Source organism: Scyliorhinus canicula, chromosome 26, assembly GCF_902713615.1.
Source record: "Scyliorhinus canicula chromosome 26, sScyCan1.1, whole genome shotgun sequence".
Classification (NCBI taxonomy): domain Eukaryota; kingdom Metazoa; phylum Chordata; class Chondrichthyes; order Carcharhiniformes; family Scyliorhinidae; genus Scyliorhinus; species Scyliorhinus canicula.
In genome coordinates, this window is record NC_052171.1 from 11,103,033 (window position 1) to 11,124,350 (window position 21,318).

General features: G+C 51.7%; 1 protein-coding gene across 1 annotated transcript in view; it reads left to right on the forward strand.

Annotated features, from left to right (window-relative positions):
• The window catches only part of LOC119957432 (prosaposin-like), a 70,494-nt gene extending 68,903 nt beyond the window's left edge, over positions 1 to 1,591 (forward strand). The window contains exon 11 of the mRNA XM_038785498.1: positions 839 to 1,591. Coding sequence (XP_038641426.1) covers positions 839 to 874 — 36 coding nt within the window. The 3' untranslated portion in view covers positions 875 to 1,591. The remainder of the gene's footprint in view (positions 1 to 838) is intronic.
• The last annotated feature ends 19,727 nt before the right edge of the window (positions 1,592 to 21,318 follow it).

Here is a 21,318-nt window from a genome sequence, read left to right on the forward strand (position 1 = left end):
GGTGGGGGGGGGGGGGGGGGGGCGGGGTCAGAAAACGCAAGGCAGTCGGATCTGTGCCGTGCAGGAGGTGGGCAGCTGGTTGAATTTGTGGCCACGGCGCCTGGCCATGATGGATACCATTGGGAGCTGGCATGTGGTACAAGGTGGGTACGAACAGGCTGCCGACGGGTGCGTTCCGCTGACCTCCGTGTTGGCCGGGGGCGGGCGGGGGGGGGGGGGGAGGTTACGGGCGTGCGGAACAGGGGTCGATGCCAGGGGCACGATGCTGCCCACTCCCCCCCTGGCCACCATGAGAAGGCTGTGCAACGTCTTCCGGCACTGCTGTCAGGTCCTGGCGTTTATGACATCTGGCACCGGGGCTGGTTTAGCTCACCGGGCTAAATCGCTGGCTTTTAAAGCAGACCAAGGCAGGCCAGCAGCACGGTTCGATTCCCGTACCAGCCTCCCCGGACAGGCGCCGGAATGTGGCGACTAGGGGCTTTTCACAGTAACTTCATTGAAGCCTACTCGTGACAATAAGCGATTTTCATTTTCATTTCTCACCGGCGCCCAGGCCCGTGGTGGGTGGCAGCTTCCTTGCCCACCCCGGCGAGCAGGGTGTCCCGCCTCTCCTCCACGGCGCCCAGCAGGATTTCGAACCCCCCAGTAATTGGAGAATCCCGCCCTTCGGCACAGAAAAGGCGAATCCGGCCCCCTACCCCCCCCCCCCCCCCCCCCCCGGCTCTCATGAAAAAACATCCGCGTTTTCCGGAGATTAGCAAACGGTGGCTCCCCCGCCCAAACTCCGCCTTTGACTAAAGACCCCTCATGTTTGAACTTTGGCTGTTCTTTCTTTCAGACTATGCCATACTGCGAGAAGCACGGCTGGAGCTAAAGCAAATGTTTAAAAAAAATCTCCGGTGGAGCATCGCTTAAATTGAAAGAAATTAAATTGCCGCACTATCTTTGCTCAGAAATTTAATTCAGCGTCAGCACAAAGAGATCTGTCCCACTCCATGTTGTGTGTGTGTGTTTCTCGTTTGCTGCCCATTGCTTGTTAACCCAGCTCAATCCCTACACTGTGAAATGTGCCACTGTAAATGAATCCTGGTTCTCCCTGACGCTCCATACTTATCTTTCCCTATTCATGGTGCCGCCTCCAGCTGAGGGTGGCCGGCCTTTTGCACTGAATGTGAATTTTATTTTGGAATCAGATCTTTTCCGTTAATTGTGTGCGTGCTTGCTCACATCGCAATTCGGGCAGTTTCAAAGTCATTTATTGACTGAGCGATGTGTCTGGCACCGTGATAAGTTACTGTTTAAGCTTGGGCCCTTCTTGTCTGTACCCTGTGCTGTCAATTACTTCAACCAATTCCTATTCCATGGTTGCCAAGCCAACAAAACTATTTAGTTTCAAAAACTGAAGTGATTTTGCCAGAATGTTACACATTGATGTAGATCTGAATTAACCCACTAATATTCATGATTAATGTTCCTTTCCTTACCCTCTATTGATGATGTGTGCTGCAGTGATGGATTGTGATAGTTAAGCATGTCGGCCAAAGTGCTTTGAAACCACGATTTGCTTGTTTAATAAACTTTTACTAACTTACTGATTTGGGAATTGATGTGGTTCGTTGTCATGTCTTTCAATCCTTCAACTCAACACCTCGGTCAATTAGCCTTTTGTCATGGGGGAGGCTCGATGTTGACTCAATGGAGGGTGTTTTCTTCAGCTGGGGCGACCAATCAAAGCTCAGTCTGCTTCTTGTCTGATGTACGCACCTTGTCCATCATGGAGCAGCGGAGGCAAACTCCAGGGTCACAACAGGCAGGGGGCTGAATTCTCTGCTTCCTGCCAACAGCAGGGAATTGTGCGCAGTGGAAAAATCGGACCGTCTGGTGCGACCATCAATTCACACGAAACCAGGTGTAGAAGTAAACTGAGGCTTTAATCAACTAGAACAGTGCCTGCCTGCAACTGGCCTGTTAGTGGGAGCCGCCTACAGGGCGACTGCTCTTTATATCTCCCCTCAAGGGGTGGAGCCAGGGGCGGAGCCCACACAGGCCCCAACATGATACATTCCAGGTAATACCATACAATGTGATGCACGATCAGAGACGAGAGTTGGATGAAATTGAGGCTTTATTACACTAAGATGTGTGGCCACCTGCAGCAGCTGGCGAAATGTCTGCTGTACGGGGAGCACACATATTTATACTCCGCCTACTGGGCGGAGCCAGCAGGCAGGGAACTACCCCCGTACCTGTAGTACAGGGCCTTACCACAAAACACCGACCCCGACATCCTCTATATACAATATATACATCAGTGGTGACTACCACACAATTGTCCATACATGGAGCCCACATGGGCACAGCGTAATACAGATATATACAGCTGGTGAATTGTTACAGCAATACATTCACCACACCGTTGATTCTGTTGCCACGCTGCCGTCCCCCGCTGCCACATTGTTAAAGTTTACGTCCCACGCGGGTGGGTCCTTGGAAAACCGTCATTTGCCTGGGTTTGAATCTCAGTAGCGGGTTGAAACGTTCCGCTCCATCCCTCTGCCATGCTCCGCCCCTCTGCCACGCCCCGCCCCTCTGCCACGCTCCGCCCCTCTGCCACGCTCCGCCCCTCTGCCACGCTCCGCCCCTCTGCCACGTTCCGCCCCTCTGCCATGGTCCGCCCCTCTGCCATGCTCCATCCCTCTGCCATGCTCCGCCCCTCTGCCACGCTCCGCCCCTCTGCCACGCTCCGCCCCTCTACCACACTCCGCCCCTCTGCCACGCTCCGCCCCTCTGCCACGCTCCGCCCCTCTGCCACGCTCCGCCCCTCTGCCACGCTCCGCCCCTCTGCCACACTCCGCCTCTCTGCCATGCTCCGCCCCTCTGCCATGCTCCGCCCCTCTGCCATGCTCCATCCCTCTGCCACACTCCGCCCCTCTGCCACACTCCGCCCCTCTGCCACGCTCCGCCCCTCTGCCACACTCCGCCCCTCTGCCACACTCCGCCCCTTTGCCACGCCCCGCCCCTCTGCCATGCTCCGCCCCTCTGCCACGCTCCGCCCCTCTGCCACACTTCGCCCTTCTGCCATGCTCTGCCCCTCTGCCATGCTCCGCCCCTCTGCCACGCTCCGCCTCTCTGCCACGCTCCGCCCCTCTGCCATGCTCTGCCCCTCTGCCATGCTCCGCCCCTCTGCCATGCTCCGCCCCTCTGCCACGCTCCGCCTCTCTGCCACGCTCCGCACCTCTGCCATGCTCCGCCCCTCTCAGGTGGACGTCACATGGGCGCAAATTGGTCCAAGTATTGACCAGCGGGGCCTGGGCGTCGCTGCTGTTGAAGAGCAAGGAGAAGCTAAAATAACTCTCAGAAAATGTTGGGCTTGCTAGGCGGTGGCTGCCCGGGATGGAGGAGCGACAGGGAACGACTTGGAGCCATGTCTGTGGATGGGGTGCCCTCCTCGAGGTCGGGCTGGCCTAGCTCAGGCTGCATCGCTGCAGTATGTATGTGTAAACGCAACCCTTTGGTTTTACTGACAGATCCCTGGTTGATCACACTGCTGGCTGCTCACTGTGCCCTGTAAATGCTCAGAGAGCGTGTGTTAATGTGGGAGCCCATCCCGGCCTACCCCTCTGGAAACCCTCATACCCCAGCGGTATCATCAAGGGGCTGGGCGTGGCCAAGCTCAATCAGTGGCCGAGCAGGTGTTGGCGCTCCTCAGAAGCGTTGCCCACTGCCGAGAAGGCAGGGGATCAGCAGAGCTCACCCCCACCCAGAGGGCACCTGTTCCATTGCTGTTGGAACCCTCCCTGGTTCTCTGCCCCTCTCAGGGCAGAGGCCCCTCCAGTGACCCCCCACCCCTCATCACCAGCTGTCTCCTCGTAGTGAGGTCGGCAGCGCTGACTGCCTCTGCCACCTCCTCCCAGGCCGTGTTCAGAAGCCTGCGGCCTACCCTGGGGGAGAGGGTGTCCCTCCCTCCTCATTGGCATCGAGCAGTGGGTCCACCTCCGATTCCCAAAATCAGGGAGCAGGGTCTTCTCTGAGCCACCCTGGTGTCTGCAGCGAGTGTGGGGTGAGTAGAGCATTGTGGTAAACCACTGTTGTACATGTATTAGGAGATTTACGGTAAGACCCTGTACTACAGGTACAGCGGTAGTCCCTGCCTGCTGGCTCCGCCCAGTACGCGGAGTATAAATATGAGTGCTCCCCGTACAGCAGCCATTTCGCCAGCTGCTGCAGGAGGCCACACATCTTAGAGCAATAAAGCCTCAGTTGCATTCAACTCTCGTCTTTGTCCAATTGATCGTGCATCAATTTATTGCACTAAGATTTTCAGAAGATGGACTTCCGCATCAAGCCGGATCGCCTGCAGCTGGATCCGCAATCAAGCCACGCCAAAAAGGACTTGCAGCACTGGCTAGCTTGTTTCGAGGCGTGCATCAGATCTGCACCAGAACCTATTCCGGAAAATACAGTAACTGTACTCGAGGTTGACCTCCAACGTCTTTCCTCTCATCCAGGACGCGCTGAACTATGATGAAGCCATGGCGCTACTTAAAGAGAATTACGCCCATCAGACAAACACGCTCTTCACCAGACACGTGCTCTCCACTCGCTGTCAGCTCCCTGGTGAGTCCGTAGAAGACTTCTGGCGGGTCCTAATCCCACTAGTCCGGGACTGTGACTGTCAGGCCGTTACAGCCACTGAACATTCCAACCTCCTTATGCGGGACGCTTTTGTAATGGGGATTGGGTCGGACCTCATACGCCAGCGACTTTTTAGGGGGCAATGCTTGATCTCGCCGAGACAAAGAAACTAGTGCTATCCAATACGATCGACTCGCGCAACATTCAGGCCTACACCCCCAGCCACGCAGCCCACCCCTCCTATGCATCATGGACCCCACGTGCGGCCAGTGGGCACCGCCATTTTGCCCACCCCAGGATCTCCAGGCGCCGCCATCTTGTCTTCCCCACGGCACATGGGCACCACCATCGTTCCAGGAGCCGTGCCCCCCAGGCACCCCATCGTCCGACACCAGCGATGACCAGCCATGACTCGCCTCGTTCACCATCGACCAGTCTCGCCCGCGCAACCTCGCCCCGCATTGACCACATTTAAGATCGATGGGCCCGTGACCTCTTGCCTACTGGACTCCGGGAGCACCGAAAGATTCATCCACCCGGATACGGTAATGCGTTGCTCCCTCGCGGTCCACCCCACCAATCAGAGAATCTCCCTGGCCTCCGGATCCCATTCCGTGGCGATCCGGGGGTACTGTATATCCACGCTCATGATCCAGGGTATAGAATTCAGCGGCTTCCGCCTCTACGTCCTCCCCAACCTCTGTGCTGCCCTGCTACTCGGCCTGGACTTCCAGTGTAACCTCCAGAGCCTAACCTTGAAATTCGACGGGCCCCTACCACCCCTTACTGTGTGCAGCCTCGCGACCCTAAAGGTCGACCCACCTTCCCTATTCACAAACCTAACCCCGGATTGCAAACCCGTCGCCACCAGGAGCAGACGGTACAGCACCCAGGACAGGACCTTCATCAGGTCCGAGGTCCAGCGGCTGCTTCAGGAAGGCATCATCGAGGCCAGCAACAGCCCCTGGAGAGCCCAAGTGGTAGTCATTAAAACTGGGGAGAAACACAGAATGGTCGTGGACTACAGCCAGACCATCAATCGGTACACACAGCTCGACGCGTACCCCCTCCCACGCATATCTGATATGGTCAATCAGATTGCACAGTATCGGGTCTTCTCAACTGTAGCTGCCTACCCATTTACGAATGGCTCCCCATTCGTAAATCGGACCGTCCATACATTGCCTTCGAGGCAGACGGTCGTCTCTATCACTTCCTCAGGGTTCCCTTCGGCATCACCATCACCAAAGGGAGATGGACCGAATGGTCGACCGGTACGGGCTGCGGGCCACTTTCTCGTACCTAGACAATGTCACCATCTGCGGCCACGATCAGCAGGACCACGATGCCAACCTTGCTAAATTCCTCCACACCGCCACTCTCCTCAACCTCACCGATAACAAGAAGTGCGTATTCGGCACGAACTGCTTCGCCATCCTCGGCTATGTGGTCCAGAATGGAGTTCTGGGGCCCGACCCCGACTGTATGCGCCCCCTCATGGAACTCCCCCTCCCCCACTGCCCCAAGGCCCTCAAACGCTGCCTGGGGTTCTTTTCATACTACGCCCAGTGGGTCCCAAACTATGCGGACAAGGCCCGCCCACTCATCCAGTCCACTCAATTTCCCCTGACGGCCGAGGCTCAACAGGCCTTCGACCGTATCAGAGCCGATATCGCCAAAGACGAGTAGACGAGATGCTCCCCTTTCAAGTGGAGAGCGACGCATCAGACGTCGCCCTAGCCGCCACCCTCAACCAGGCAGGCAGGCCCGTGGCATTCTTTTCCCGCACCCTTCATACCTCCGAAATTCGGCACTCTTCTGTCGAAAAAGAGGCTCAAGCCATCGGTGAAGCTGTGCGGCATTGGAGGCATTACCTGGACGGCAGGAGATTCACTCTCCTCACTGACTAACGGTCGGTAGCCTTCATGTTTAACAACACACAGCGGGGCAAGTTCAAAAATGATGAAATCTTGAGGTGGAGGATCAAGCTCTCCACCTACAACTATGAGATCGTCCCGGCAAACTCAACGAGCCCCCGATGCCCTATCCCGAGGTACGTGCCAGTGCACAGGTGGACTGACTCCGGACTCTGCACGACAGCCTTTGTCACCCAGGGGTCACACGGCTGTACCACTTCATCAAGGCCCGCAATCTGCCCTACTCCGTCACGGAAGTACGGACAATCACCAGGGGCTGCCAGGTCTGTGCGGAGTGCAAACCGCATTTCTACCAGCCGGACCGCGTGCGCCTGGTGAAGGCCTCCCGCCCCTTTGAACGCCTCAGCGTGGATTTCAAAGGGCCCCTCCCCTCCACCGACCGAAACACATATATTCTCAGTGTGGTCGATGACTACTCCAGATTCCCCTTCGCCATCTTCGCTCTGTTCGGTTTCCCCGCCTACATCCACAGTGACAGGGGATCCTCATTCATGAGCGATGAGCTGCGTCAGTTCCTGCTCAGCAGGGGTATTGCCCCCAGCAGGATGACCAGCTATAACCCCTGGGGGAACGGTCAGGTGGAGAGAGAGAACGGGACGGTCTGGAGGGCCGTCCAACTGGCCCTACGGTCCAGGAACCTCCCGGCCTCCCGCTGGCAGGAGGTCCTCCCTGATGCACTACACTCCAATCGGTCACTACTGTGCACCACCACTAACAACACACCCCATGAACGTCTATTTGCCTTCCCCAGGAAGTCCACATCTTGGGTGTCGCTCCCGACTTGGCTCGCAGCTCCAGGACCCGTTCTCCTCCGTAGGCACGTCCGACTCCACAAGACTCCATTGGTGGAAAGGGTGAAGTTGCTCCATGCCAACCCCCAGTATGCCTACGTGGCGTATCCCGACGGCCGCCAAGATACTGTCTCCCTCAGGGGCCTGGCACCATCAGGTTCCACACACACACCTCTGGCCCGACTCCACCCCCCCTCCCCCTGGCGCTCGCAGCAGCAACCCCCCCCCTCCCCCAAGGACCATCTGTCCTCCCCCTGCCCACGCCCAAGGATGAAGAGGATTTCGGCACGCTCCCGGAGTCACCGAGGACCAGACTGACACCGGAATTGCCGCCACCACTGCATTGCTCCCAGCGGCACATCAAGGCCCCGGACCGGCTAAACCTATAACTGGGTCACTGGACTTCAAAAAATTTTTTTTTTTTTACAAACATTGTACATTAAACTCAAACTTACTGTATGTTGGTCTCCACCTACCCCGCCGGACTCAATCTTAACAGGGGGTGAATGTGGTAAACTTCTGTTATACATGTATTAGGAGATGCACGATAAGAACATAAGAACATAAGAACATAAGAACTAGGAGCAGGAGTAGGCCATCTGGCCCCTCGAGCCTGCTCCGCCATTCAATTAGATCATGGCTGATCTTTTGTGGACTCAGCTCCACTTTCCGGCCCGAACACCATAACCCTTAATCCCTTTATTCTTCAAAAAACTATCTATCTTTACCTTAAAAATATGTAATGAAGGAGCCTCAACTGCTTCACTGGGCAAGGAATTCCATAGATTCACAACCCTTTGGGTGAAGAAGTTCCTCCTAAACTCAGTCCTAAATCTACTTCCCCTTATTTTGAGGCTATGTCCCCTAGTTCTGCTGTCACCCGCCAGTGGAAACAACCTGCCCGCATCTATCCTATCTATTCCCTTCATAATTTTAAATGTTTCTATAAGATCCCCCCTCATCCTTCTAAATTCCAACGAGTACAGTCCCAGTCTACTCAACCTCTCCTCATAATCCAACCCCTTCAGCTCTGGGATTAACCTAGTGAATCTCCTCTGCACACCCTCCAGTGCCAGTACGTCCTTTCTCAAGTAAGGTAAGATAAGACCCTGTACTACAGGTACGGGGGTAGTCCCTGCCTGCTGGCTCCGCCCAGTAGGCGGAGTATAAATATGTGTGTCCTCCTTGCAGCAGCCATTTCGCCAGCTGCTGTGGGAGGCCACACATCTTAGGGTAATAAAGCCTCAGTTGTATCTAACTCTCGTCTTTGTCCAATTGATCGTGCGTCAAGTGTTTAAAAACAGCTCCAGTTGTCCGGCGCTTCAGCGCTCATTCCGAACCCAGTGGTTACACTTCCCGCTAGGCCGGGAACTACTTCCGATTCACGCCGGCAGAGTGCTGGCCCATTTGCTTGCCCTGAGTCATGTGGTTCGCGTTCCCACTAGGGGTTGCAATTCGGGGAGCAGCGGACCAGCAATCTGTTGGCACAAATTCCCCGCAATGGCTCAACCCACCCTCTAACAAAATGGAATTATCAGTCTTCTCGGAATCCCTCTTGTAACGAGCAGCAGACAAACACGACAAACTGCTTCCCTGCTTTACCACACTCTCCCAAACCTTCATGGAACTATAGCCTATCACAAGACTTCCCTTTAATTGAAAAAGAAAAATACAGGAGTCAGGATTTAAAGTAATTAACTGAACGATAGCAATCGCATCATCCTTCACTCACACACATCGAGAGAAATGAAATTCAGCCTGGCTTCCGCTCTTGTGCGTTATTCTGTGGGTCTCACACGAAAAGATGCCCGGAGTAGAAACAAATAGAATCGTAGAAAATAGAATTGTTCTTGTAGAACAATACAGCACAGAACAGGCCCTTCGGCCCACGATGTTGTGCCCAACCTTTGTCCTAGATTAATCATAGATTATCATAGAATTTACAGTGCAGAAGGAGGCCATTCGGCCCATCGAGTCTGCACCAGCCCTTGGAAAGAGCCCCCTACTTAAGCCCTCACTTCCCCCCTACCCCAGTAACCCCACCCAATCTTTCTGGACTCTAAGGGGCAATTTGGCACGGCCAATCCACCTAACCGTTGGACTGTGGGAGGAAACGGAGCACCCGGAGGAAACCCACGCAGACACGGGGAGAACGTGCAGACTCCGCACACATTTCTCGGGTCGCTTCCCGGCGAGGTTCTGCGGACTCTCCTAAGCCTCCGATTCCAGCTCAGAGACGGACACATTGCCTATCGGAAGTTTACATTCCCATGTGATTCCCATGTGCTTGTGTCCGGATGGGTTCAGCCTCACTGTGGATGTGAGCAACCGGATTGACTGCGCTGAGCAATTCCACATCAGGCTTCAGCATCACAGTCCATGTGACCCTGGTGGACGGTTTGGGCCTGGAATCTATTTAGGGCTGAAAGCGAGAGATTTTTGTCTGTCAGGAAATGAAGGGTTATGGAGGAGGGGCAGGAAAGTGAAGTTGAAACTTGGGTTAATCTATGATCGCACTGATCTGTCTGATCCTGCCACCAAAAAGTCAGCGTCGACCCGGCGCCGATTCCCCGCCCAGTAGGGGGCGACCAGCCGCGCCACGTGACCTGCCGATACCGACGCAGAGTGGACGTGTCCGTTGCCGCGCGTACGCACGGCGGTGGCCGAGCTGAACAACGTGGCGCCGACCTAGCATGCCAAACCCCCCCCCCCCCCCGGGACCCTCCCCCCCTCCACCAGCTCCCTGCCGACGGCCCCCCCTGCCAACGGAACGGCTCTGTGTGGCAGCGCTGGAGACAGTCGACCGCCGGCCCGCCACGTCCCGGAATGTTGAGAGGACGCGCGCCCCCACGCCGACGGGGTACTCCGTTTTTGAAGGGGGCGGAGCATCGGAAAAAAGGAGGCCGCCCCCCCCCCCCACATTCCGGCAATAAAAAGGGATTCTCCGGCCGATCGCCGAACGCGATTTCGGCGTCGCCGATCGGAGAATCTAGAGTCACTCATAAAATATTTGTTTTGACATTGTATATTTAAGCTTGCGCCTTACTGGATCTGTCCTCAATGTGGGAGTTTACCCATATTAGTAAATTGAAGGGGCGTAGGTTAGGTTGATCTTTGCTCAGGGTAAATTGTCGGCACAACATCGTAGGCCGAAGGCTTGTACTGTTCTATGTTCTATATGGCAGTAACTGAGATACAGCTCACGCTGTCTGAGGTGTAACCTCAAGGTAAATGTGCGCAAACACACACCACTACCCCCAGCCTCACTGGAGGGATCACCGGGTAGTCACGTGGCTGGAACCTGGATTAATGAAGCCATTCCAGGCGTAGGACAATATTGGCCATGATCTGACACCATGCACCCTGAGCAATGGGACTCTTGAGCGGTCCACACTGTATGTTTACACTGGGGCCTGGGGACCATTTCTTTCTAGTCTCCGATCACGGCCCCCTGCTGATAGTTTTTAATATAGATATCAACAAGAACTGGAAGATTTTCCCTTCCCTACACAAGACTCCATGTCCAAAATACTTCCATTACTTTCAACACTGATTAGCGTGTGTCAATCAAGGGCAATAAAATTCTCAGTGGAAAAACGGTGTTTGGTATCCGGTGTTAGTGTTGAGTGTGTTGTTTGTGGCTCAGTCCCGTGTAACTAACTGGAGGAGGTGTTTGAAGCAGCATCGAGAATAGGAAATGCGCCACGTTAATTGAAGGTGCAGACTCGATGGGCCGAACGGCCTCCTGCATTGTGCATTCTATTCTATCACTCAAGTGGTTATCTGCAGTTCCCATAGAGACTGAATCTGATTGTATCGGCTACCTGCCGGCACGGTAGCATTGTGGATAGCACAATTGCTTCACAGCTCCAGGGTCCCAGGTTCGATTCCGGCTCGGGTCACTGTCTGTGCGGAGTCTGCACGTTCTCCCCCGTGTTTGCGTAGGTTTCCTCCGGGTGCTCCGGTTTCCTCCCACAGTCCAAAGATGTGCAGGTTAGATGGATTGGCCATGATATATTTCCCCTCAGTATCCAAAAAGGTTGGGTGGAGTTACTGGGGTAGGGTGGAAGTGTGGGGTTAAGTAGTGCGCTCGTTCCAAGGGCTGGTGCAGACTCGATGGGCCGAATGGCCTCCTTCTGCACTGTACGTTCTACGATTCTATTTGGTTCCACTCCAGGCATCTTTTCAAGTGAGGACCACAGAATAATGCGCAAGGGCGGAAGCCAGGCTGAATTCTATTGCACCCGCTGGAGGGAACGCGAACCACATGACTCAGGGCAAGCAAATGGGCCAGCACTCTGCCGGCGTGAATTGGAAGTAATTCCCGGCCTAGCGGGAAGTGTAACCACTGGGTTCGGAATGAGCGTTGAAGAGCCGGACAACTGGAGCTGTTTTTAAATGCTGTACTCACCCCACAGCAGCTGGCGAAATGGCTGCTGTACGGGGAGCACACATATTTATACTCCGCGTACTGGGCGGAGCCAGCAGTCAGGGACTACCGCTGTACCTGTAGTACAGAGTCTTACCGTAAATCTCCTAATACATGTACGACAGTGGTTTACCGCAATGCTCTAATCACCCCACACTCGCTGCAGACACCAGGGTGGCTCAGAGAAGACCCTGCTCCCTGATTTTGGGAATCGGAGGTGGACCCACTGCTCGATGTCAATGAGGAGGGAGGGACACCCTCTCCCCCTGGGTAGGCCGCAGGCTTCTGAACACGGCCTGGGAGGAGGTGGCAGAGGCGGTCAGCGCTGCCAGCCTCACCAGGAGGAGACAGCTGGTGATGAGGGGTGGGGGGTCACTGGAGGGGCCTCTGCTCTGAGAGGGGCAGAGAACCAGGGAGGGTTCCAACAGCAACGGAACAGGTGCCCTCTGGGTGGGGGTGAGCTCTGCTGATCCCCTGCCTCTTCGGCAGTGGGCAACGCTTCTGAGAAGCGCCAACACCTGCTCGGCCACTGATTGAGCTTGGCCACGCCAAGCCCCTTGATGATACCGCTGGGGTATGGGGGTTTCCAGAGGGGTAGGTCGGGATGGGCTCCCACATTAACACACGCTCTCTGAGCATTTACAGGGCACAGTGAGCAGCCAGCAGTGTGATCAGCCAGGGATCTGTCAGTAACACCAAAGGGTTGCGTTTACACACACATACTGCAGCGATGCAGCCTGAGCTAGGCCAGCCCAACCTCGAGGAGGGCACCCCGTCCACAGACATGGCTCCAAGTCATTCCCTGTCGCTCCTCCATCCCCGGCAGCCACCCCCTAGCAAGCCCAACATTTTCTGAGAGTTATTTTAGCTCCTCCTTGCTCTTGAACAGCAGCGACGCCCAGGCCCCGCTGGTCAATACTTGGACCAATTTGCGCCCATGTGACGTCCACCTGAGAGGGGCGGAGCATGGCAGAGGGGCGGAGCATGGCAGAGGGGCGGAGCATGGCAGAGGGGTAGAGCGTGGCAGAGGGGTGGAGCGTGGCAGAAGGCGGAGCTTGCAGAGGGGCGGAGCATGGCAGAGGGGCGGAACGTGGCAGAGGGGCGGAGCATGGCAGAGGGGCGGAGCGTGGCAGAGGGGCGGAGCGTGGCAGAGGGGCGGAGCGTGGCAGAGGGGCGGAGCATGGCAGAGGGGCGGAGCACGGCAGAGGGGCGGAGCATGGCAGAGGGGCGGGGCATGGCAGAGGGGCGGAGCATGGCAGAGGGGCAGAGCATGGCAGAGGGGCGGAGCGTGGCAGAGGGGCGGAGCATGGCAGAGGGGCGGAGGATGGCAGAGGGGCGGAGCATGGCAGAGGGGCGGAGCATGGCAGAGGGATGGAGCGGAATGTTTCAACCCGCTACTGAGATTCAAACCCAGGCAAATGATGGTTTTCCAAGGACCCACCCGCGTGGGACGTAAACTTTAACAATGTGGCAGCGGGGGACGGCAGCATGGCAACAGAATCGACGGTGTGGTGAATGTATTGCTGTAACAATTCACCAGCTGTATATATCTGTATTACGCTGTGCCCATGTGGGCTCCATATATGGACCATTGTGTGGTAGTCACCACTGATGTATATATCGTATATAGAGGATGTCGGGGTCGGTGTTTTGTGGTAAGGCCCTGTACTACAGGTACGGGGGTAGTTCTCTGCCTGCTGGCTCCGCCCAGTAGGCGGAGTATAAATATGTGTGCTCCCCGTACAGCAGACATTTCGCCAGCTGCTGCAGGAGGCCACACATCTTAGTGTAATAAAGCCTCAATTTCATCCAACTCTCGTCTCTGATCGTGCATCACATTGTATGGTATTACCTGGAATGTATCATGTTGGGGCATGTGTGGGCTCCGCCCCTGGCTCCACCCCTTGAGGGGAGATATAAAGAACTGTCACCCTGTAGGCGGCTCCCACTAACAGGCCAGTCGCAGGCAGGTACTGTTCTAGTTGATTAAAGCCACAGTTTACTTCTACACCTGGTTTCGTGTGAATTGATGGTCGCACCAGACAGTCCGATTTTTCCACTGCGCACAATTCCCTGCTGTTTGTAGGAAGCAGAGAATTCAGCCCCCTGCCTGTTGTGACCCTGGAGTTTGACTCCACTGCTCCGTGATGGACAAGGTGCGTACATCAGACAAGAAGCAGACTGAGCTTTGATTGGTCGCCCCAGCTGAAGAAAACACCCTTCATTGAGTCAACATCGAGCCTCCCCCATGACAAAAGGCTAATTGACCGAGGTGTTGAGTTGAAGGATTGAAATACATGACAACGAACCACATCAATTCCCAAATCAGTAAGTTAGTAAAAGTTTATTAAACAAGCAAATCATGGTTTCAAAGCACTTTGGCCGACATGCTTAACTATCACAATCCATCACTGCAACACACATCATCAACAGAGGGTAAGGAAAGGAACATTAATCATGAATATTAGTGGGTTAATTCAGATCTACATTAACATTCTGCCAAAATCACTTTAGTTCTTGAAACTAAATAGTCTTGTTGGCTTGGCCTCCAGGGAACAGGATTGGCTGAAGTGATTGGCAGCACAGGGTACAGACAAGAAGGGCCCAAGCTTAAACAGTAACTTATCACGGTGCCAGACACATCACTCAGTCAATAAATTACTTTGAAACTGCCCGAATTGCGATGTGAGCAAGCACGCACACAATTAACGGAAAAGATCTGATTCCAAAATAAAATTCACATTCAGTGCAAAAGGCCAGCCACCCTCAGCTGGAGGCGACACCATCCACAGGGAAAGATAAGTATGGAGCGACAGGGAGAACCAGGATTCAGTTACAGTTGCACATTTCACAGTGTAGGGATTGGGCTGGGTTAACAAGCAATGGGCAGCAAACGAGAAACACACACGCACGACATGGAATGGGACAGATCTCTTTGTGCTGACACTGAATTAAATTTCTGAGCAAAGATAGTGCGGCAATTTAATTTCTTTCAATTTAAGCGATGCTCTACCGGAGATTTTTTAAAACATTTGCTTTAGCTCCAGCCGTGGTTCACGCAGTATTCCATAGTCTGAAAGAAATGTCATGTGAGAGTACCTTTAAGAACTGGGTGTTTAAGAAATGTACCTTTAAGAAATGGGTGTCAGAGTGTGGGTGCAGCTGGGCTGTCTGTCAGCTTTTTACTTTCATTTTAGACTGTTTGCTGCAGGGTGTATTTTATTTTTATTTTCAGTGTTGGAGCTGAAGCCAGACAGAGCAGGTGTACTGCTGATCTCTCTGCCATCAAAAGACCATCTCTTGATCATTTGGTGAATTAATAATTATAAATGTTCTGAGTAGTGACTTTAACCTGAAGTACTTCTGTTAAAGGTTATGTTTCTGTAAGTCTTCTGGATGTTAAAAGGACAGCGTAGCATTACTAAGTGTTATATTCTTTGGGGGTTGATGGTTGCTAAGATGTTCACTGTCTGCTTTAAAAAGGTTAACTTGATCTCACAGAATAAACATTGCTTTACTTTAAAAAACACTTTTCCATTTCTGCTGTACCACACCTGTAGACTGGGCCATGTGCTCCCCATACCACAATCTATTCAAAGTTGTGGGTCAGGTGAACTCCATGATACACTTTGGGGTTCTCTAAACCCTGGTGCATAACAAATTGGGGCCTCGAGGTGGATAAAAGTCTATCTATTGGATTGGCTTAGTGAAAGTAAAGACAGTGAGGGGTGGGCATATTGTGGTTGCTTTTCGGGTGTGGTATTTCAGTTTAAGTAGGGAGTGTGTTGTGGACAATGGCTCTTTCAGAGGCTCAGAAGTTTTTGGGGGTGGAGACGGTCACACGCAGTACCTTACGGACAGAGACTAAAAGCAGACTGTTAAGATTTGGCACAAACATTGCAGTTAACATTACCTGACAAAATGCGAAAAGGTGAGGTAATTATGGCGGTGGCTAAGCATTTAAAGTTCCCCGAGATACAGTTTGACTCATTGGAAATGGCAGAGATTCAGTTACAAATTCAACAAATGGAACATGAGAAAGTATTAAAGCAGCTTGAATACGAAAGAGGAAAAAGAATGAGAGAGAGAAAGTGATAGCGAGGAAAAAGAAAGAGAGAGAGAGGAAAAAGAAAAGGAGAGAGAAGAAACAAGGAAAGAAAGAATAGCCCTAGCAGAACAAAAAGAAAGAGAAAGGGAGATACAGATCAGGGAAAAAGATAAAGAGAGAGAGTTTGAACTTCAGAAAATGGCCATGAAACAAGACAGTCAGTTAAAATTGGCAGGCGTAAAGGGAAATGTACAGTTGGATGATAGGGGCTGGTTTAGCTCACTGAGCTAAATCCCTGGCTTTTCAAGCAGGCCAGCAGCACGGTTCCAGTCCCGTACCAGCCTCCCCGGACAGGCGCCGGAATGTGGCGACTAGGGGCTTTTCACAGTAACTTCATTGAAGCCTACTTGTGACAATAAGCGATTTTCGTTTTCATTTCATTAGTGATGAGGACAGTGAGAAAGAGCGTCACAGTCGAAGGCTTGGTGGAGATCTATTTAAATATGTCCAAGCATTGCCAAGGTTTGATGAGAAGGATGTAGAAGCTTTTTTTATTTCATTTGAGAAGGTGGCTAAACAAATGAAATGGCCACAGGACATGTGGGTATTACTGATTCAAACAAAGCTGGTAGGTAGGGCTAGTGAAGTGTTTGCATCACTACCGGAGGAGGTATCTGGGCCATATGAGGTGAAAAAATCCATCTTAGGTGCATATGAACTAGTGCCTGAAGCCTACAGACAAAGGTTTAGAAATTTAAGGAAAGAATTTGGCCAAATATATATGGAGTTTGAAAGGCTCAAACAGAGTAATTTTGATAGGTGGATAAGGGTGGATAAGGGATCGTGTTTTCCGGGTCCTTAAGGGGGAGGGGGAGCAGCCCCAAGTCGTAGTCCACATTGGCACTAACGACATAGGTAGGAAAGGGGACAAGGATGTCAGGCAGGCCTTTAGGGAGCTAGGATGGAAGCTCAGAGCGAGAACAAACAGAGTTGTTATCTCTGGGTTGTTGCCCGTGCCACGTGATAGTGAGATGAGGAATAGGGAGAGAGAGCAATTAAACACGTGGCTACAGGGATGGTGCAGGCGGGAGGGATTCAGATTTCTGGATAACTGGGGCTCTTTCTGGGGAAGGTGGGACCTCTATAGACAGGATGGTCTACATCTGAACCTGAGGGGCACCAATATCCTGGGGGGGAGATTTGTTAGTACTCTTTGGGGGGGTTTAAACTAATTCAGCAGGGGCATGGGAACCTGGATTGTAGTTTTGGGGTGCGAGAGATTGAGAGTAGAGAGGTCAGGAGCACAGTTTTGACTTCGCAGGAGGGCGGCAGTGTTCAGGTCTGTGGTTTGAAGTGTGTCTATTTCAATGCCAGGAGTATACGAAATAAGGTAGGGGAACTGGCAGCATGGGTTGGTACCTGGGACTTCGATGTTGTGGCCATTTCAGAGACATGGATAGAGCAGGGACAGGAATGGTTGTTGCAGGTTCCGGGGTTTAGGTGCTTTAGTAAGGTCAGAGAAGGGGGCAAAAGAGGGGGAGGTGTGGCGCTGCTAGTCAAGGACAGTATTACGGTGGTAGAAAGGATGCAAGATGGGGACTCTTCTTCCGAGGTAGTATGGGCTGAGGTTAGAAACAGGAAAGGAGAGGTCACCCTGTTGGGAGTTTTCTATAGGCCACCTAATAGTTCTAGAGATGTAGAGGAAAGGATGGCGAAGATGATTCTGGAAAAGAGCGAAAGTAACAGGGTAGTTGTTATGGGAGACTTTAATTTTCCTAATATTGACTGGAAAAGATATAGTTCGAGTACATTGGATGGGTCGTTCTTTGTACAATGTGTGCAGGAGGGTTTTCTGACACAATATGTTGACAGGCCAACAAGAGGTGAGGCCACTTTGGATTTGGTTTTGGGTAATGAACCAGGCCAGGTGTTAGATCTGGAGGTAGGTGAACACTTTGGAGACAGTGACCACAATTCGGTGACCTTTACGTTAGTGATGGAAAGGGATAAGTATACCCCGCAGAGCAAGAGTTATAGCTGGGGGAAGGGCAATTATGATGCCATTAGACATGACTTAGGATGTGTTGGTTGGAGAAGTAGGCTGCAAGGGTTGGGCACACTGGATATGTGGAGCTTGTTCAAGGGAGAGCTATTGCGTGTTCTTGATAAGTACGTACCAGTCAGGCAGGGAGGAAGGGGTCGAGCGAGGGAACCGTGGTTTACCAAAGAAGTGGAATCTCTTGTTAAGAGGAAGAAGGAGGCCTATGTGAAGATGAGGCGTGAAGTTTCAGTTGGGGCGCTTGATAGTTACAAGGAAGCGAGGAAGGATCTAAAGAGAGAGCTGAGACGAGCAAGGAGGGGACATGAGAAGTCTTTGGCAGGTAGGATCAAGGAAAACCCAAAAGCTTTCTATAGGTATGTCAGGAATAAAAGAATGACTAGGGTAAGAGTAGGGCCAGTCAAGGACAGTGGTGGGAAGTTGTGTGTGGAGGCTGAGGAGATAAGCGAGATACTAAATGAATACTTTTCGTCAGTATTCACTCAAGAAAAAGATAATATTGAGGAGGAGAATGCTGAGACCCAGGCTATTAGAATAGATGGCATTGAGGTGCGTAGGGAAGAAGTGTTGGCAATTCTGGACAAGGTGAAAATAGACAAGTCCCCGGGGCCGGATGGGATTTATCCTAGGATTCTCTGGGAAGCCAGGGAAGAGATTGCTGAGCCTTTGGCTTTGATTTTTAGGTCATCATTGGCTACAGGAATAGTGCCAGAGGACTGGAGGATAGCAAATGTGGTCCCTTTGTTCAAGAAGGGGAGTAGAGATAACCCCGGTAACTATAGGCCGGTGAGCCTAACGTCTGTGGTGGGTAAAGTCTTGGAGAGGATTATAAAAGATACGATTTATAATCATCTAGATAGGAATAATATGATTAGGGATAGTCAGCATGGTTTTGTGAAGGGTAGGTCATGCCTCACAAACCTTATCGAGTTCTTTGAGAAGGTGACTGAACAGGTAGACGAGGGTAGAGCAGTTGATGTGGTGTATATGGATTTCAGTAAAGCGTTTGATAAGGTTCCCCACGGTCGGCTATTGCAGAAAATACGGAGGCTGGGGATTGAGGGTGATTTAGAGATGTGGATCAGAAATTGGCTAGTTGAAAGAAGACAGAGAGTGGTAGTTGATGGGAAATGTTCAGAATGGAGTTCAGTTACGAGCGGCGTACCACAAGGATCTGTTCTGGGGCCGTTGCTGTTTGTCATTTTTATAAATGACCTAGAGGAGGGCGCAGAAGGATGGGTGAGTAAATTTGCAGACGACACTAAAGTCGGTGGAGTTGTAGACAGTGCGGAAGGATGTTGCAGGTTACAGAGGGACATAGATAAGCTGCAGAGCTGGGCTGAGAGGTGGCAAATGGAGTTTAATGTGGAGAAGTGTGAGGTGATTCACTTTGGAAAGAATAACAGGAATGCGGAATATTTGGCTAATGGTAAAATTCTTGGTAGTGTGGATGAGCAGAGGGATCTCGGTGTCCATGTACATAGATCCCTGAAAGTTGCCACCCAGGTTGATAGGGTTGTGAAGAAGGCCTATGGCGTGTTGGCCTTTATTGGTAGAGGGATTGAGTTCCGGAGCCATGAGGTCATGATGCAGCTGTACCAAACTCTGGTACGGCCGCATTTGGAGTATTGCGTACAGTTCTGGTCGCCTCATTATAGGAAGGACGTGGAAGCTTTGGAACGGGTGCAGAGGAGATTTACCAGGATGTTGCCTGGTATGGAGGGAAAATCTTATGAGGAAAGGCTGATGGACTTGAGGTTGTTTTCGTTAGAGAGAAGAAGGTTAAGAGGTGACTTAATAGAGGCATACAAAATGATCAGAGGGTTAGATAGGGTGGACAGCGAGAGCCTTCTCCCGCGGATGGAGGTGGCTAGCACGAGGGGACATAGCCTTAAATTGAGGGGTAATAGATATAGGACAGAGGTCAGAGGTGGGTTTTTTACGCAAAGAGTGGTGAGGCCGTGGAATGCCCTACCTGCAACAGTAGTGAACTCGCCAACATTGAGGGCATTTAAAAATTTATTGGATAAGCATATGGATGATAAGGGCATAGTGTAGGTTAGATGACCTTTGGTTTTTTTTTTCATGTCGGTGCAACATCGAGGGCCGAAGGGCCTGTACTGCGCTGTATCGTTCTATGTTCTATAAGGGCTTTGAAAATAGATCAAATGTTTGAAGCTCTCAGAGAAGTTATACTTTTGGAGGAGTTTAAAATTTCAATTCATGATGTAGTGAGAACTCATGTGGAAGAGCAGAGGGTTAAAACTGTGAGATTAGCAGCAGAAATGGCAGATGATTATGAATTAGTTCATAAATCAAAGCTTGGTTTCCGACATCAGTTTCAGCCTGTGAGGGATAGAAACTGGGGACATGAGAAATACTCAAGTGGTAAAGGTAAAGGTGACCTGATGGGAGATAATAAGGAGAGTGTACCTCAGATTAAAAAAGCAATCCAGGAGGGTGGAAGAGGAATGAAAAATTTCAAATGTTTTCACTGTAATAAACTAGGCCATGTAAAGTCACGGTGTTGGTGGTTGAAGAAAAGCACTGGGAAGGCTGATGTGGTAAAACAGGATAAGACAGTGGGGTTTGTTAAAGTGGTAAAGGAAAGCCCAAGTGAAGCGAAGGAGGAGGTGCAAAAGATTGTACAGCCTGATCAAGAGGTGATTGATCAGAAGGTGCCAGGTATCTTTAAAGAATTTTCTTGTGTGGGTAAAGTTTACTCATGTGTATCAGGAGGAGCAGGTAAAGAAGTAACAATTTTAAGAGATACGGTAGCTAGTCAATCTTTAATGGTAAGAGATGAGGAGTAATGTAGTTTGGGAAGAATGTTGCCAGAAAAGGTGGTAATATGTGGAATTCAGGGTGAGAGGAGTAGTGTTCCATTATATAAGGTGAGGTTGGAAAGTCCAGTGAAGAGTGGTGAAGTGGTAGTAGGAGTAACAGAGAAACTATATTGTCCAGGAATACAGTTTATCTTGGGGAATGATATAGCTGGATCGCAGGTGGGAGTGATGCCTACTGTGGGTGATAAGCCAGTGGACAATCAGACAACTGAAGTGTTGAAGGACGAATATCCTGGGATTTTTCCGGATTGTGTAGTCACAAGGTGGCAAAGTCACAGGTTAAGACAAGAAGAGAAATCAAAGAGTGAAGATGAAGGTGAAGTGCAATTATCAGAAAGGATTTTTGATCAGATAGTTGAAAAAGAACAAGAACAGGTGGAAGATGAGGCGGATATTTTTAGTTCAGGAAAATTGGCGGAGTTACAACAGAAAGATGTAGAAATATAACGGATGTATCAGAAAGCATACACGGAAGAGGAATCTGAGTGTATACCAGAGTGTTATTACCGTAAAAGTGATGTCTTGATGAGAAAATGGAGACCTTTACATATGCAGGTGGATGAAAAGTGGGCA